General features: G+C 36.9%; 2 protein-coding genes across 2 annotated transcripts in view; one reads left to right on the forward strand and one right to left on the reverse strand.

Moving 5' to 3' along the window:
* Window positions 1-19,951, forward strand: part of CCDC146 (coiled-coil domain containing 146) — a 135,436-nt gene that overhangs the window by 29,252 nt on the left and 86,233 nt on the right. The gene's annotated exons all lie outside the window — the stretch shown is intronic.
* FGL2 (fibrinogen like 2) lies at window positions 270-6,523 on the reverse strand. Its single transcript, XM_004390061.3, has 2 exons — window positions 5,842-6,523; window positions 270-3,578 (listed from the first exon to the last, which is right to left on the reverse strand). Exons 1-2 carry the CDS (start codon window positions 6,455-6,457, stop codon window positions 2,872-2,874), a joined length of 1,323 nt encoding a protein of 440 aa, XP_004390118.1. The 5' UTR covers window positions 6,458-6,523; the 3' UTR covers window positions 270-2,871.

The raw sequence follows: 19,951 nt of genomic DNA on the forward strand, positions 1-19,951 counted from the left end.
GGAGATGGACTTGAATGCCACAAGATGAAACTGAAGCTTTTATATTTCAAATGTGTCAAAAATATGGCAGAGAAAAATAAGATAATAGTGTTCCTTTATTTGCCTCTGTCTTCCTATTCATGCAGTAGTACTGATTAAAGTCTTCAGAGTCAAAGGTATTGTCTAGGTTAGGTAAACATTACACAAGTTTTCAGACAAGAGTAAATATATGAATATTATTCTGCAAACAAAAATATTTAATATTTCCACATTGAGAAAATAAACAGATATGAAGATTAAATATTTTATTCTACAGGATTTTAAAAGACATAATACATAAACTTACTTATACATAAAGGAAAGTAAGAATTTTAAACAAGGCCTTATCATTATGACATTACCATCACTTTTACCTTTAAAACCTTATCTTGGGTAGCTATCCAAAAATAATGACCAGCAAATTTAGTTTCTAGGATACTTCCTACGCTTTGTATATTTAAGCTCTTTGTTTATTGGACCGATTTATTATCAATTCATTTGGAGCATTACTGCTTAACAGTTAGAATGGTCTCCCCACCCACTCACCCCCTCCCCACCCAGTGATAGATGAATTGGTCCCATCTGGAGATTCTAAGGACAAATTTTAGTCAAAGAGTTATAAATCTCAGAAACACAGAGCCTTAATGAAGATAGCAAGTATTAGCCACCAAAAGAGGCCTAAGACCCTAAATAATATATTTATAGTCAATCCACACTTATGAACATTAGTACATGTTAGTAGGTAGCTATGTTAAGAGCAAAACACTTCCTCAGATATAATCTATTTTCATTAACATGTTAAAGATCATAAAATTCTAGATTATATTTTATATTGAGTGGCATGAAATACTAAAGAGGAGTCATTATATTACAGAATATTTTGTTAGAGAAGCATTATAGAAGTTTAACGGAAAAGAAAAACTTGATCCTTTGAAATAAGGTGAAAAGATAGAAAGACAAGCTTTTGAGTATTTATATAGATTAATACATTTGCCACATTCTCTGAAATTATACCTATTTCCCATTCAATCAGTAGGCATTCTCTATATGAGCAGATGTTTTTCTGAAATTTATTTTGTGATAAGTCTGTTTTTGATCACAGAAATTTAAACTTGTACATTTATTAACAATTATATATAGTAAATGAAAATGCTCTTATCTGAAATAACTACATTGTATAAAAATGAAAATCATTTTAGTCTTTTTAAAAAAACAAAATAGAAATAAAGATTAAATCAGTTATAACATTTATATTTGAAATCTTACTAAGTAGATGCGCAGTCTTTGAAATATACACTGATATTTTACATTTTGGTTAACACTTAATTCTATTTCCATGTCTCTTGCTTTAACATTTTAATGATATTCATAGTAGTTTAGTTTTTATCATGTTTACCTAAAAGCTTTGTGTTTTATGTATAATTTTAAAGAACATCTTGCTTCTTTTTCATTAAAACTTTCTTTTAATATGAGGCTTCATATTTGAAAAATTAGCCTGAAGCAACTGTCCTTCTTAATAATTTTCAAATAATGAGTAGAGATTCAGACTGTACTTTGAAAAGTTGGCTACTATATTAGGAATAAACACTATAAAGAGTAAGTATATTTCTGTGATTCACATACAGTACAGTGTATTTTAAATTTTTCTCTAGAGCATTTTTTAAATGAGTAGCAAAATACTGCCCTTCTCTCTGAAGTGGTCCCTTTTTACAATGATGAAGTTAAACACATCATTTTAATAAACTTTTTAATGTGACACTTGCATTCCAAAATTAATAAATTTTAAAAATTCCAGGTACTTTTGTTTAGTTAAAAAACGCATGTATTTGGGTTTTCTGATAGTAAAATAAGCAATACACCAGTTAGAGTTTATATATACAAAATTTGAGGTACTGTTCTATATACTTCAAAATTCATGATTTTTATAAATAAATGTGTCTATTTGTCCTAGAAAACTTAGCTTTCTGTCTATGAAGTGAATCACTTAATGATATTATTGCTTAGGTTATAAAATTGACCTTCAGAGTTATTATAGCCTGTAAACAAGTACTTCATTCATCCCCACCACACCCTATCCCCCCCCGCCAAAAAAAAGCTTACCAGTAGTCTAGCACAGTAATGAGAAATCTTAAATTAAAACTATTGTGCATGCAGCACAGAGGAAGTTAAAGCAGTTTTTACCATCAAACATATAAAGAGCTAAACTATAGCCTTTAAGATTACATTATTTTCTGAATACTTTAGGGGTGCCATTATACTACTACATTTTAAAATATTTTAAATGACAAATATTTTACATTTCATGAATATTACATTACAATGTTTAATTATATATATTATTTCCCTTTGCCTGGGAAATAAAATACTCTAGGGTCTCCCTGACCCAAAGTAAATGGCATAAATTGAGTATGTTCATCACAGAATGAGAATTAGGATATTTATAGACAAATGACAACCCAAAGCACCATTTGTAGCCTGAAAAGAGTAATATACCTTTAGATGTACTTAAAACATAGCCAAAATATAGACTAGTTGTGTAAAATCTAGCCTACTGAGCGAACAATTATTATAGTAATACAAATAATTAAAAATTTTTCATTTAATAGAAATTAAGAGAATTATAAATCTAATGTATAATTCTTAATATTCCCAATTACTTACAAGTGTATAGCTAACAGCATTATAGTAGCAAAATATTTTTTTTTCAGCTTTATTTCAAATGCATTGTAGCATAAGAACCCACTACTCAGAGATGCATTTTTGAACCATGGAAAAGGAGTGTGAAACAAGGTATTTTCCAAAGTGCTGAAGCCCTATTAGGTAGTAAAACCTGTAGGAATGTACACTAGTGATTTATGGCTTAAAGTGTTTGGGTCTCATCATCATTTTGGCCTCTTTGAAGGAGGACTTGTAGCCACCTGGATGTGTTTCATTCATACCAGGCCAGGTGCCCCAGAAAATCCCGTTGCGGACACCTCTGTATTTTTGGTGATAATATTTGCCATTTAAGTTTGCAGAAATACATGCATCAAACCACCAGCCTGAACTGTAGAAGAGCCCACAGTTCCCAGAGGGATATCGATCATTGTCTCTGTCTGGGGTGGTGAAAAATTTCATATCATGGTTATAGTGTTTACTGAAATGTAAGGCATCTCCAGCCGTGCCATTGTAGTTACCAATGTGAATACGGTATTTGAGAAACTCGTTAGCCACATAAAAATGATCATACAAGGCATATAGTTTGACACCATTAAAGTCTTCAAGATCTATTCTCAGAATCATTTCCTTACTCTTTGTCAGAAGATGGATTTTATCATTCCCGAGCCAAAATTCTCTTCTGAGGTTTCCAAAGCCTACTTTGTAGTCTTGCCATGTTCTGTTGAAGTTGGTGCTTCCATCAAGACGTCCCTGGAGCACTGTCCAGCCTCCCCCCATGGTCTCCATGTCACAGTAAACTTCGAAGCTACTATTTTTGGGATCAGGTGTAACTCTGTAGGTCTCACTGCTTCTTTTGCCTATTGTGTGGTAGTCAGAGCAATCTTTATATATTAGATGTTGAACTGAAGAAGGAAGAAAAGAAAGGCGTTGGATTTTGTTAGTAAAAAACTATGCATCTGAATAATTTTTTATATATACAAAGACAGTTTGATAATTCAATCATTCTATGACAATGAAACCTTGCCCTGCTGAACCGACTTGAACCTGTTCAGCAAATGCTAAGTACTAAGAAATAGTCACAAGAACCTAAGAACTGTATTTTGCAAACTGGTGTGTTATTAAAGCAAAACAAGGCTCTCAGACATACTCCTGGTTGATAATAATGACACCATCAACAACAAACAACCATATTAAGAATAATAAATAAAAGTAATAGCTATAATTTAGTGAGTGCTACCTGTATGTTCTGGTACTGTGCCAAAGACTTGATAACATTTTCACATTTAACTGCACATCAACCTTATGATGTATAGGTATTAGTCCCAATTTGCAGGTGAGAATAGTTAGGTTCAAAGAGGATCAGTGCCTTGCCCAGGTTCACACAAGCAGTAAGTGGCAGAGCCAGGACATGAACTCAGATCTGTTTGGCTGTGAAGCTTGTTCTCAGTAAGCATTCCTGGGTCCTGAAAGTCAGATGATTCCAACTTTCCTAGAACTACATTCGACGCATACAGAGGAAGCACAGGCTTCTATTTCCTTTCGCCTAAAGGGGCTGATAGTCTCTCCATTGTCAGAAAGCTTTATAGAATATGTTCCAAATGGTGCATTTTATAATTCTAATGTACAGCATTGATCATAGACTCATTTTTATTTTACTTGCATAAGAACTAAACAAGGAAACACAAGTAAAAAAATGTTTCAATAATATACTAATATTCTGAATTTATTATCCAGGAAATTATTTAGCCAGTGTTTCACATGGTTGGTTTCTAGAAAGAAATGATAGGTGATTGTGTTCAGGATAAGGGCAATAATCAGTTAACAGGATTCTGCAGGAATCAAAGATATTTTCTCCTAGATAATTTTTATAAAAATTGTATCAGATAAGTTTAATATACGCTCCTCTCAGGCACAAAAATCTATTAATGTGTATTTAGAACTCATAACATTTGGATATTTTCCCAAATCTTTCAGTAGAAAAATAATAGACAGTGCACTCTTGTTTGTATCGTTACAAGTTGCCATGCAGCGCCAAATCTAATGGCCATCTAGGGGTGTCACCTATGACGTGAACCTCTGTCCTAGCAATGTACAGGGTACATTCAGATACAGGCTGTGAGGGATACTGGCTGAGGTCCTTGGAACCCCAATCCACCTTCACTGGCAGGTTCCCTGGGGATAGAACATGCCTGCAGTACTTGTTCCAGATGAACGTGCTCTCTACCCAGGCATCTGGACCCCTCAGCCTCACACTCACAGCAAGTGGAAGTCTTAGTACAAAGATGGCTTTACACAGTGTAAAAAGACCATCAGCCCCAGGTTTCAGGAACTTAAGTGGAAAGCCTAGTTTTGGGGAGCCGATGACACTGTTAAAGTTCATGGGCAGAGGAGGTGGTTAGGTGTGTTGTCTTGAGTGTGTATTTATTGAAGTTAATTCAAGTAATTTGAATGTTGAGGGTGGGTTCTGTTTTTATATGCTTGAATTCTGACTGAAGGCAAAAGAGGTAAAGAAGCAAGAATGTATTCCTTCCCTTAGTGGCACGCCAAAAGTCTCCCCTTAATGTTTTTGTGCCCCAAGCTCTCAAAGCAATATGTTTTGCACACACACGAAGCCACGTAACTGCTTTTATTCTATCTATAAACTCTCCCCTTTGTGCTAGATATTTGGGGTTATGGACTGCAGATTACTTGCTAAAACTTTTCAAAGTTCTCCTGTTGCTGCATGAGAAATGGCAGTCAGCCAACCATAAGGAAATCCTCCAGAAACTGATCTCTGATGAACGAAATGTAACTGTAAACATTGCCTAATCTCTATTGTTTTCAAACACTTCAGTGAAGAGATAGATAAGTTAAATGCACTGAAACATTAAGACATTCTCCTGCATCTGCTTATGTGTAGGTCTAGCATCAGTAAGATCTTGAAATTGAAAATGCTTTCTAATGGGTACAGAACAGTCTAATTATGGTTTCTGTAGTTCGCGCATATATAATTTCTGTAGTCCCATTTGCAAAGGCATTTGTTTTTCTGTACTACCTTGATGAATAAAAGGCTGATTTATTTAATCCATCATTCATTTAGCTTATTTGCTCAGGTTAATGTTTGTAAGTACTGCATAACTACACAACATTCATGAGCAAATGATAAGAAAACATTATTATACGTACCTGGACGTGATTGTATTTGTTCTTGGCTGGGACACTTTGATGAACATTTGCCATCCAAACTATTGACAACAAATGTTAGATTGGCCATTTTGCTGTCAACATAGTTTTCTATGTTGTTCATATTTACGAGGTTCATCTTCTCCAGGCGACCGTGAAGCCCATCTATCTCCTCTTTTGCATTCTTCAGGTCAGAGGAGAGCTTGTTAACATCGCTCTCTAATTCTCTAACTCGGTTGTCAGCAGCCTCTCCCAGGGCTCCAGTGCCGGGTACCAGCCGTCCGTTCGTGCCCCGGTCTCGGTTGTCGTCAGCCTGCAGTTTACAGTCTTGGCAACATTTCTTCAGGTTATTTACAATTTCTTTGAGGTTCTGGACTTCTTTGAACACCTCCTCAATCCTGCCGAACTGCTTCGGGAGCTGAAGAGTCAGGGGGGGCAGGCTCACCTGGAAGGGGCATTCTCCTCCCTCCTCACATTTCCCTCTGCTTTCCAGCCTCACCGAGCAGGCATCCTTCACGGCTTCATCTCTAACTTCCTCTGTTTCATTGTTTGCTACAACCAAAAAACTCTGAGCAGCCAGGACGACTGAGCTCAGCCAACACAAGTTAGCTAGCCTCATCTTCGCGGTGGCGCTCACCCCAGCAGGGAAGTGTGCAAGCTGGAGCTGCTTTAATAGCGACAGCTGCCTGAGTCAGGCTTTCTGTGTTCCCAGAAAAGGGCGGGAGTGCTTGCATCACACGTTTCAGAAACGTAGAGGAAGAGGAGCTCGTCCTTACCAATGCAAATTGCCCAAATGGCTATTTATTCTCAATCAAAGTAATATGTATCAGAATTACTGTAGTGGGTCAGGTGCACATATTCAAGACACTTCACTTCCATGCTTTAGTTTGCAAAACACAAGAAAAGTCTTAATATTTCAAAAACAATTTGTTAAATGTATGCTTGAAATAAATCATTTAATTATACTTGACACCACTGGAGAAACTAGTTTCTAGAGATAAAAATTAATGTGCTAAATATCTAGATTGTCTGAAGAACAGAAAATGTTACTAAAATGGAAATATTCCTCTTAGAATGTGGCATTGAGGATCTCATATTTTCTCCATGTTGGACTTTGGACTTTTAGGTGAAATCTTAAGTGCTTTTAAAAGTTTCTAAGTCTAACAAAGTACAGCTTCCCAACCCTTGCAATGTTTTTTTTTTTTTAATCTGTTGAAAAAGGGAAGAAATACTTGTAGAGAAAAAAGTGCTACTTTCTATTCCTTTGACCATAGCATAGTGTAGTGGAAGTGCCTAAACAATGAAAACACAATTAAAAGTGCATCATAGTCTTTCATCAAAACCAGCAGCCTCCCGTCCTTTGTCCGTCACCATATTTGTGATTGCACTATCATCCTCCACAGCCGCCCACATGTGAATCCTTGAGCTAGCCCTGTTTCTGTTCCAGTTCTTCTGTCTACAGCTGTTTCTGCCTACCATTCCCACTGGCAGCCCTGTCATTTTGGTCTCTGTGCTTTCTGTCTCCAGAGTGGGCTGCTCAACCCAGCCTCCGTGCCCACTCTCTATTCCTTGCCCAAAACTTGTCAACCTCGTGACAGTAGTTTTAAGCTTCAATACAAGGAACTGCCCCCATTTTCATATGTTTTACATGTTGGTGTTTCATATAAAATTTATTTAAAAAGAGGGGATTTTATTGCTTTAAAAATAATTTCAAAATGACTGACGGGTATAGAAATCCAAATTCTTTATTGTATATATTAAGGGACTTTGTAATCTATTCATATTTATATCTTTAACCTGATTTTTTTATGACTTTTTTAGACAACTCTTCATTCCAGCCAAACTACCCTATACACTTTCTCTTTAAGTATGTCAGGCTCGTTTTGCACTTCCACAGCTGTGCTTACACCATTCCTCTGGCACATCCTCTGCCTATCTTAATTCTGCTTGAAGCCCAAGCCCCACCTCCTCCCTGCCTCCGTGAAGCCTTCCGTGATATATGTCTTTGTACACACTCTCATTGCCACACACATACCCACACTGTATTTATATACATATATTTGTGTATATATAAAATGAGAGGAGAGACAGAGGGAAGGAGAGAGAGAGAGAAAATATCTTCTCCAATTAGTAAATCAGTCAAGGGCAAGAACCATTTATCTATTGATGAATATTGAGGAGACCTGGATTCCACCCCTAGATGTGCTTCTTATTGGATGTATGGATCATTAACTTCACTGAGCCTTGGTTTTTGTAACTGTAAGGAGGAATTTAGTTATTCTTTCTACATAACAGGAATTATAGTTATAGAAACTTTGAGTGCTTATGAAAAAAATGCAGTGTATAAATGTAACATTCTTTCCGAACAAATTTGTCAAACATGTTCTACACACCTTCTGCCTCATTTTCCCCCATCTTCTTCCAATGTTTTTAAAAATTAAGTTTGTTTTTCTCATCATTCCATTGAGTACATTCAAGTTTAGACAAAAATTTTAACTTTCTGGCTAAAAATATCTATTTAATAATCTCTTAATTGTTTTTCTCTCTCTTCACTCTCAAGCTGTGACCTTCCCTGGTTATAAGGGAAGAAATAAATGATTACATAATTAAAAAAAGAGAGAAGAATGATAATATAGATAAAATTATTTCATAACTACAAATTTATAGGAATGATGTTTAGTTCTGATACATAATTACATGCCTTTGACTGGCTAGGGTATAAATTCATATGTATAGCCAGTAACGTATGTGTTAAGAATCTTGTGTATACTCGGTACACTGCTAAAGCATACATAAGATGCATGGCACAGCTTCTTTTATTCATTCATTCATTCATCATGTAATAACTGAGCACCCTCTCCATGCAAGGCACTATTCTAGGCATTTGGGCTATACTAGTGAACAAATCCAACACTCATCTGTCAGTTTGTTGTACTGTGGTGGCTTGTGTGTTACTGTGATGCTGGAAACTGTGCCACTGGTATTTCAAATACCAATAGGGTCACTTATGGTGGACAGGTTTCAGCAGAGCTTCCTGATTAAACAGACTAGGAAGAAGGACCTAACAATCTACTTGTAAAACAATTGGCCAGTGAAAACCTTACGAATAGCAACAGAACATTGTCTAATATAGTGTCGGAAGACAAACCCCTCAGGTTGGAAGGAACTCAAAATACAACTGGAGAAGACCTGCCTCCTCAAATAAGTCAACCTTAATGATATGGATGGAGTAAAGCTTTTGGGACCTTCATTTGCTGATGTGGCACTACTCAAAATGAGCTGCAAACATCCATTAATAATAAGAATGTGGAGTGTACAAATTATGGATCTAGGAAAATTGGAAGTTGTCAAAAATGAAATAGAATGCTTGAAGATCGATATCCTAGGCGTTAGTGAGCTGAAGTGAACTGGTATTGGCCGTTTTGAATCAGACAATCATATGATCTACTATGCTGGAAATGACAAATTTAAGAGGAATGGCATCACATTCATTATTTAAAAAGAACATTTTAAGATCTATCCTGAAATACAATGCTGTCAGTGATAGGATACTATCCATATGCCTACAACGAAGACCAATTAATGTGATTATTATTTTAAATTTATGCACCAACCACTAATGTCAAAGATGAAGAAATTCAAGATTTTTTCCAACTTCTGCAGTCTGAAATTGATCGAACATGCAATCAGGATGCATTGATAATTACTGGTGATTGGAATGAGAAAGTTGGAAACAAAGAGAAAGGATCTGTAGTTAGAAAATATGGCCTTGGTAATAGAAATGTGCCAGAGATTGCCTGATAGAATTTTGCAAGACCAACTACCTGTTCATTTCAAATACCTTTTTTCAACAACACAAACAGTGACTATACACATAGACCTCACCAGATGGAATACACAGGAATCAAATCGACTACATCTGTGGAAAGAGATGATGGTCTTCCGAAGAAGACCAGCGGCCGACTGCAGAACAGACCATTAATTACTCATATGCACGTTCAAGTTGAAGCTGAAGAATTTTAAAACAAGTCCATGAGAGTCAAAGTACCACCTTGGGTATATCCCACCTGAATCTAGAGGCCATCTCAAGAATAGATTTCACACAGTGAACGCTGCTGACCAACAACAAGACAAGTTGTTGGATGATATCAAGATATCATAAATGAAGAAAGCAAAAGTCATTAAAAAGACAGGAAAGACTTGAATGTGATTTGGGAACTGGCTCATGTCTCTTCAGGACTCATAGGTAATACCCCAAACAAAGGTAGGGAACTGTTTTATTAATCAGTTTTCACTGACACTGATCCATGATTCTCTGGGTTATCAATTTTTAGAAAGTTGTTGGTTACTTACTACAAGGCAAACCCTGAGTCACTGCCACAATAAAAGAGGCTTAACCAGCCTAATGAGTTTATAACTCATGGAGTGGGCAGCCGGGAGTGTTGTACCACCACCATGCTATAAGCTTTCACAAATATTATCTCACTACATCCTCCCATCTCTACAGTTACTACTTGCACGTGTAGATGAGCAAAGAAAAGGCTCAGAGCGATATATAACTTACCTATGGTTTTACAGATTTTGAGAGAGCTGAGATTTGAACCTGGATCTCTCTGACTCCAAATTTCTTTTTTTTTTTTTTTTTTTCTATGCCACACTGACATGTTGGGGGGAAAATAATACTGGAAAGGTATATTGGAGCCATACTGTGGAGACCCTTGGGCTTAAATCAATGCATGGATGACTGGGGAGACACTGAAGTTTTTGAGCAAGGGAATAATATAATCAACTGAGTACTTTAGATAAATTAATTTATCAAAGATACACTAGATGTATTGGAAAGGGAAAGATTAGACACAAGGGGGATAGTCTAGAGGTTATTTTAATAGTGTAGGTCATTATCTCCCAAAATGTGTTTCTGGAACATGAGTGACTAGATGTTGGTGAATATTATATGAAAACAGAGTTCCAGAACAAGTGGCTCTAAAAAATTATCAGTCATATGCTAATCTGTATTATGGCTGACCAAGAGAAAGATAATGAATGTACGCTGCATTAGTTGACAATGGAAACTCCACCCCCCCGCCCCACAGGACCATGTTTAGGATGAGTCTTCTATTAGAAACCAGTAAGAAATGGTGTTCAAGGTGAGAGATGCTGGTGTGGTGGTGGCACTAGGTAAGAAGTGAACTAACGTGGTGTCAGGAGGGGTGACAAAGGGGATGCAGACATTATTACCATGGTATGATAGAAGCCATGGGCTCTGGTAAATGATGAGAAATACAAGGAGAGGGAGAGTTGAGGGAGAACTCTGGTATATAACTCTGAATGAATTTAAGTAATGTCATGTCGATGACAGTAGAGAGGGAGCAGTAGGTTAGGGAGAGTGTAGAAGTATTATTTCTGTTTTGAATACATTGGCTGACAAATATTGACAAGCCACCAAGTAGAACTATTTAGCAAGTATTTGGACATCTAGGTATGGAAATCAGGAAGGATAGATTTGGATGTGAATTTTAAACCACAGGAATGGATGAGAGGACCAAAAGGATAATCAAAGAAATAGGATGAAAACTAGGAGAGTGCAGTGCCATGTAGACCAGGAGAGAGGGTTTCAAGAAGGAGGAGGTCATCAGATAATCAGAAACTGAAGAGCTAACTTTGTTGTCCTGAAACCTCCTCCTTGCCCAAAAAACCAAACCAATTCCCATTCAGTCGATTCCAACTCATGGCGACCCCGTGTGTTTCAGGGTAGAACTGTACTCCATAGGGTTTTCAATGGCTGTGACCTTTCGGAAGTAGATCACCAGGCCTTTCTTCCAGGGCACCTCTGGTTCTATTCGAACCACCAACCTTTCAGTTAGTAGCCAAGGGTTTCATTGTCCTCAACTTTTATGGAAGTTCTACCCTCCACTATTTTGCTAGAAAGCCTTTCTGAATTCTCTCATGCCCAGCCTGCCCCAACTCCTAGTATCAGCTACTGATTCCTCATGATAGTGTCAGAATATGCCTCTTTCCCCCCAAATACACTAGCAGTGACACATTATACCCACTAGCAGATTTGTTTTTCAGATCTAAACAAATTATTTAACACCAATACATGGTGGGATTTTAAAATAACAAGATTTGTTTCTGTAAGCCACATGTGAAAATTAGTTTCATTAGTCTATAGTCACAGCATACTCAGACTTCTTTTTTTTCTTATACAAAATATATTCAGGAGAGGATGTGCATTTACTGTAACTTGATCAGATTCCTAAAGTAAATTTCCATTTCCCCAATATAGTTTTTTTAAAAGGAAATCCTTTATGTTTTTATTGTACCAAAGGAAGTAAGTAGATATAATGACAATCATTATTTATAGTATTGAGATCCTTTCTTTGATATTAAGCTTATTAATATAACATATTTGTCATTTCTGATTTATTACATTTAGGAACCTTTGATTGTTCTCTAGGGAGTATGTGCTTTGCTGTTAAAATTAAAACAATCACTTTTAAAACTACTTAATTTTAAAACTATTTAAAATCCCCCACATGTCTGTCAGTGTGTCATACGGTGGAGGCTTGAGTGTTGCTGTGATGCTGGAAGCTATGCTGCCAGTATTCAGATACCAACAGGATCACCCATGGAGGACACGTTTCAGCTGAGCTTCCAGACTAACACAGACAAGGAAGAAGGACCCGGCAGCCTACTTCTGAAAAGAATTAGCCAGTGAAAACCTTCTGAATAGCAGCAGAACATTGTCTGATAAAGTGCCAGAGGATGAGCCCCCCCAGATTGGAAGGCACTCAAAAGACAACTGGGGAAGAGCTGCCTCCTCAAAGTAGAGCCGACCTTAATGATGTGGATAGAGTCAAGCTTTCAGGACCTTCATTTGCTGATGTGGCATGACTCAAAATGAGAAGAAGCAGCTGCAAACATCCATCAATAATTGGAACATGGAATGTATGAAGTATGACTCTAGGAAAATTGAAAAATCGTCAAAAAATGAAATGGAATTCATAAACATCGATATCCTAGGCATTAGTAAGCTGAAATGGACTGGTATTGGCCATTTTGAATTGGACAATCATATAGTCCACTATGCTGGGAATGACAGCTTGAAGAGGAATGGCATTGCATTCATTGTCAAAAAGGACATTTCAAGATCAATCCTAAAGTACAATGCTGTCAGTGATAGGATAATATCCATATGCCTACAAGGAAGACCAGTTAATATGACTATTATTCAAATTTCTGCACCAACCACTAAGGCCAAAGATGAAGAAATTGAAGATTTTTACCAACTTCTACAGTCTGAAATTGATCTAACATGCAGTCAGGATGCATTGATAATTACTGGTGATTGGAATTCGAAAGTTGGAAACAAAGAAGAAGGATCGGTAGTTGAAAAATAAGGCCTTGGTGATAGAAACGATGCCAGAGATTGCCTGATAGAATTTTCCAAGACCAACAACTTCTTCACTGCAAATACCTTTTTTCACCAGCATAAACAGCGAGTATAACATGGACCTTGTCAGATGGAATACACAAGAATCAAATTGACTACATCTGTGGAAAGAGACCATGGTAAATCTCAGTATCAGTCAGAAGAAGGCCAGGGGCTGACTGCAGAACAGATCATCAATTGCTCATATATGAGTTCAAGTTGAAACTGAAGAAAATTAGAAACAAATCCACAAGAGCTAACGTATGACCTCGAGTATATCCCACTTGAATTTAGAGACCATCTAAATGGTCTAGACTTGACACTTTGAACACTAATGACTGAAGACCAGACTAGTTGTGGAGTGACATCAAGGACATCATACACGAAGAAAGCAAGAGGTCATTAAAAAGACAGGAAAGAAAGAAAAGACCAAAATGGCTGTCAGAAGAGACCATGAAACTTCCTGTTGAATGTCGAGTAGCTAAAACAAAAGGAAGAGATGATGAAGTAAAAGAACTGAACAGAAGATTTCAAAGGGCGGCTCAAGAAGACAAAGTAAAGTATTATAATGACAGGTGCAAAGAGCTGGAGGTACAAAACCAAAAGGGAAGAACATGCCCAGCATTTCTCAAGCTGAAAGAACTGAAGAAAAAATTCAAGCCTCAAGTTGCAGTTGTGAAGGATTCTGTGGGGAAAATATTAAACAATGCAGGAAGCATCAAAAGAAGATGGAAGGAATACACAGAGTCATTATACCAAAAAGTATTGATCAGCATTCAACCATTTCAGGAGGTAGCATATGATCAGGAACCGATGGTACTGAAGGAAGAAGTCCAAGCTGCCTGAAGGCATTGGTGTAAAACAAGGCTCCAGGAATTGACGGAATACCAATTCAGATGTTTCAACAAACGGATGCAGCACTGGAAGTGGTCACTGGTCTATGCCAAGAAATTGGAAGATAGCTACCTGGCCAACTGACTGGAAGAGATCCATATTTATGTCTACTTCCAAGAAAGGTGATCCAACCAAATGTGGAAATTATCAAACAATATCATTAACATCACATGCAAGTAAAATTATGCTGAAGATCATTCAAAAGCAGCTGCAGCAGTATATCAACAGGGAACTGCCAGAAACTCAGGCTGGATTCAGAAGAGGATGTGGAACCAGGGATATCATTGCTTATGTCAGATGGATCCTGGCTGAAAGCAGAGAATACCAGAAAGATGGTTACCTATGTTTTGTGGACTATGCAAAGGCATTCAAGTGCGGATCATAACAAATGATGGATAACATTGCAAAGAATGGAAAGTCCAGAACACTTAATTGTGCTCATGCTGAAACTGTACATAAAACAAGAGGCAGTTATCCAGACAGAACAAGGAGATACTGTGTGGTTTAAAATCAGGAAAGGTGTGCATCAGGGTTGTATCCTTTCACCATATCTATTCAATCTGTATGCTGAGCAAATAATCTGAGAAGCTGGGCCATATGAAGAAGAAGGGGGCATCAGGATTGAAGAAAGACTCATTAACAACCCGCATTATGCAGATGACACAACCTTGCTTGCTGAAAGTGAAGAGGAATTGAAGCACTTACTAATGAAAATCAAAGACCACAGCTTTCAGTATGGATTACACCTCAACATAAAGAAAACAAAAAATCTTAACAACTGGACCAGTAAGCAGCATCATGATAAACGGAGGAAAAATTGAAGTTGTCAAGGATTTCGTTTTACTTGGATCTACAATCAACACCAATGGAAGCAGCAGTCAAAAAATCAAAAGACACATTGCATTGGGCAAATCTGCTGCAAAAGACCCCTTTAAAGTGTTGAAAAGCAAAAACGTCGCCTTGAAGACTAAGATGTGCCTGACCCAAGCCATGGTATTTTCAGTGGCATCATATGCATGCAAAACTGGACAATGAATAAGGAAGACGGAAGAAAAATGGACACTTTTGAGTTATGGTGTTGGCGAAGAATATTGAATATACCATGGATTGCCAAAAGAACGAATAAATCTGTCTTGGAAGTAGTACAGCCAGAATGCTCCTTAGAAGCAAGGATGGAGAGAATATGTCTTACATACTTTGGATATGTTGTTAGGAAGGATCAGTCCCTGGAGAAAGGATATCATGCTTGGTAAGGTACAGGGTCAGCAAAAAAGAGGAAGACTCTCAATGTGATGGATTGACACAGTGACTGCAACAGTGGGCTGAAGCATAACAACGATTGTGAGGATGGTGCAGGACTAGGCAGTGTTTTGTTCTGTAGTACATATGGTCTCTGTGTGTTGGAACCGACTCGACGGCACTTAACAACAACAACAATTTAAAATATCAACAATAAATAATGTTTATTTTAATATTCTTTAGAGGTCTTAGTCCTTGCTCATTATAAATGTAATAGAATTTAAAGCAAAATCCTAATTTCAGCAACTCAGAGAAATCAAGAATTGCCTGATTTTACTTAAAGCAAAATAAGAGTTGGTATGTTCTTTTGTAAATCTTGCAAGTACTTCACGCTAGCATTGCTGAAGACATACAGACTAGAAATCCTTTTAGTGTGGACCTACCAGGAAAGATCCATTGTGTGAAACCTTAGGCTTCTAGATCAACAGAAGGTATAGGGCAGAAATGCCCAATGGTGCATTATTTATGAGCCTTTAGGATATATAGTCGTTTGATGTCCTAACGGACCAGGTCTTCAGTGGAGATAGGCAGGGCTTCTCAGGTTAGAATTTTATGGAACAGGAATAATCCATGGGAAGTCTTGGAATATACACCAATCAGTATCAATCAACAAAATTTCTTCATACTATTTTCCCCACACCAAGCCAGGAATTATGGAGGATCAAGGAGATCCATGAGATCTGGCATCTGATTTCACTGTCATCTCTCTGAATTTCTGCAGACTTAGAAAACTTCATATAACCAATGTTGAGGAGACAAAATGTATTTATTTTTATTCCATGTTTCAGAGATTATTCTTTCGATTCCTTTTATGTCCCTGAACCAAGCAAAGAGTAAAATCATAGTAAAGAAATCATGAAAATCAAATTGTGGCTTTCCACATCTATTCCCTGTGGGGCGACAACTATATTGTTACAAAATCTATGGCTTTAAATTCTTGGAATTTACTCTAAGCCAGGATGGTTAATTTGGTTTTACCTGTTTTATCAATTGTATTCTTTGGGATTTTTTTCTTTTTTTTTTTGGTACATCTTTATTTGGCATTAAAAAAATAATACATAACTATTAGTGTATATAATATATAACATGTATATAATTTCTTGTATATGTGTTATAAGTTGTATAAAAATATTATATTGTTGTTGTTATGTGCCATCCAGTCAGTTCAGACTCATAGTGACCCTGTATACAACAGAACAAAAAACTGCCTGGTCCTGGGCCAGCCTCACAATCGTTACCATGTTTGAGCCCATTGTTGGCAGCCAACATGTCAGTCCATCTCTTTTTCGCTGATGTCCTTCTCTAGGGACTGCTCCCTCCTGATAACACGTCCAAAGGACGTGAGATGAAGTCTCACCATCCTCGCTTCTAAGGAGCATTCTAGCTGTACTTCTTCCAAGACAGATTTGTTCGTTCTTCTGGCAGTCATGGTATATTCAATATTCTTTGCCAACACCACAATTCAAAGGCATCAATTCTTCTTTGGTCTTCCTTATTCATTGTCCAGCTTTCACATGTATATGAGGCAATTGAAAATACAATGGCTTGGGTCAGTCTCACCTTAGTCTCAAAGTGACTTCTTTGCTTTTAACACTTTAAAGAGGTCTCTTGCAGCAGATTTGCCCAATACACTACATCGTCTAATTTCTTGACTGCTGCTTCCATGGGTGTTGATTGTGAATCCCAGTAAATGAAATCCTTGACAATTTCAATATTTTGAGATATAAAAGAGATTAAACCAACAAGCTAAAGAAGCAGAGATGGGGAAGAGATATGCTAAGTCACATGAAGATTGCCCAGGATTAGAAGCTGAGAAGAGACCAGGACCTTCCTCCAGAGCCCACAGAGAGAGAAAGCCTTCCCGTTGAGCTGTCACCCTGAATTTGGACTTCCAACCTCCTAAACTGTGTAGGAAAATAAATTTCTGTTTGTTAAAGCCATCCACCTGTGGCTCTATATAACTAAGACAAGAATTTATCTTAATATTTCAGTTCATTCATAAGAATAATGTGCATCTTAATTAAATTATTATGAAAAATGAAAATATTAAACTAATTCTATGATAATTGAATAATTTCATACTGAATGCATGTCTTAAAAGCCTGCCCTTGCACTCTTTGAAACTTGTTTTTTTAAAGACTCTTAAGCTGATCATATAAAATATAGATGCCAACTGGCTCTCAGTAAATGTTAATTTAAAGGTCACTGCTTCTGTACTGGTAATTCAAGAAAATTTATGAAATGGATTAAATATAGTCATCTTAATAGTCAAACCTGAAACACATTGATAGCTCCTTATCTAATTTCTTCTAAGAAGATCTTTTTAAACATTATTTAAAGTATAGAATTCCGAAGTGTAACGTTATCTTAATTAGTTTATTTCTTGTTCTTCTGGTTTGATGTTATCTATGATTTGAGCCATTTCCTGTTATTTGTGGTGGAAATTTTTCAGGGTAGAAGAAACCACTTCATGATCATTATCAACAGATGTAAAACTGCTTGGCTCTTCTTTCGTTTATTTTTAACTATCCACTATTATTTGTCACAGCTTCCTCTGCTTGTGTATTTAACACAAAATTATTTGGATCATGTTTACATGTATGACTAATATGACATGTTTTGACAACTGATACAAAAGTTCAGCTGCAACAATTGCTATTACGCAAAAAGATGGCAAAATAGACGCATAGTGTCAATCACATATAAATATAGATTTAAAATAAAATGTCCATTTATTACTGTGATCATTTCAAAAATAACATGTCATGTTAGCAGAAGAGCTCTGGGATAGTGGTCTTTGAACTCGTGTTCGTGGTGAAGAAACTTCCACTAACTCTCTTGCCCCTTAATAAGGTCTTGGGAAGCTAGGATTCATTTTGTCATCTGTAAAATGAGAAGGTCAAATTAGAAATATTAAGGTCCTTTTGAATATACCATAGAATGCCAGAAGAACGAACAAATCAGTCTTAGAAGAAATATCGCCAGAATGCTCCTTAGAAGCAAGGATGGCAATGCTCTGTCTTGCTTACTTTGGAGACTTCATCAGGAAAGACCAACAGCTAGAAAAAGACATCATGTTTGGTAAAGTAGAAGGTCAGCAAACCCTCAATGAAATGGATTGACAGAATACCCGAAACAATGGGCTCAAACTTATCAAAATCATGGAGATGGCCCAGGACCAGGCAGTGTTTCCTTCTGTTATACATAAGGTTGCCATGAGTCAGAGGCAACTCCATGGCAATTAATAACAACAACAACATGGTCCTTTTCAGGTATGATGTTTAAAGCTATTAATTAGGAGCCACATAATAGCAAACAAATCATCATACAACAATATAAACACAACTATGGACTGTCCTTTGATTAAATCATTAAATCATTAACTGATTAATCAAATCATTAATTTAACTCAATTGAAGATTATAAAGATCTGCTTATTTTTAGATATTCTTCCTTTCAACTAATATTTGTTGAGCATCTATTGCACCAGGCTCTGTACCAACACTGGGGATAACAAAGATGGGGGGAAAAAAAAAAAAAGCAGACACATCCCTGACTTCATGGAGCTTTAGGTTTCAGAGCAACATGTTTCAGGACAGAACCAGCCTTGAGAAGAAGCATTGTATTTGGCATTGGAGTGCAGTCCTAATAAGCACACAAGGTCTTTCCACCCCACCCCTGTTTCTGCCCCACTATGATACGGCATCAGAGCCCTGGTGCCGCAGCAGTTAAGAGCTTGGCTACTAACCAAAAGGTCAGCGGTTCAAATCCACCAGGCACTCCTTGGAAACCCTATGGGGCAGTTCTGCTCTGTCTATAGGGTCGCTATGAGTCAGATTCGATTCCACGGCAACGGATTTGTTTGTTTTGTTTTGTTTTTTTGATGATGTAACATTGGCCTCTCCTTTTACTAACCCTGAAACTGCCACTTTTGGAGTCATTTCTTTCCAAATTATACCACAAATGTGGCAGTGTCAGTAAATAACCACTGTTGTGTTGGATAGGAAGAGACTTCCTGTTTCTCTCCTTTATTAGCCTCTTTGCCTCTTAACCTACCTCCCTACCTACCACCACTGCAAAATCTCCCATTTACGAAGCAGAAAAGGTGTTTAGAGCGAAAGGGATTTAAAACAGAAAAACCTTATCCTATACAAACGGGATGTTTAGCTTCCTTAGACCAGAAGAAGTTTATTTAATGAATGTAAGCTTTATTAATTCAATAAATTATAGATTCAGGAGAATGCACAGAATAAAGATAAAATTGTAGCACTGGAAATATAAAAAACAGAAGGCAAATATATTAAAACCTTTTGCTATTTTCCTTTTTTATATTTTTGCTTCTGCAGCGGGAAGTAATGGAGGTTAGGTAAGAGATGACGAAGTACCTTTTTTTTTTTTTTATTGTACTTCAGGTGAAGGCTTACAGAACAAATAGTTTCTCATGAAACAGTATTACACATATTGTTTTATGACATTGGTTAACAACCC

The sequence above is a fragment of the Trichechus manatus genome, unplaced genomic scaffold, assembly GCF_000243295.1.
Source record: "Trichechus manatus latirostris isolate Lorelei unplaced genomic scaffold, TriManLat1.0 scaffold00280, whole genome shotgun sequence".
NCBI classification, from domain to species: Eukaryota; Metazoa; Chordata; class Mammalia; order Sirenia; family Trichechidae; genus Trichechus; species Trichechus manatus.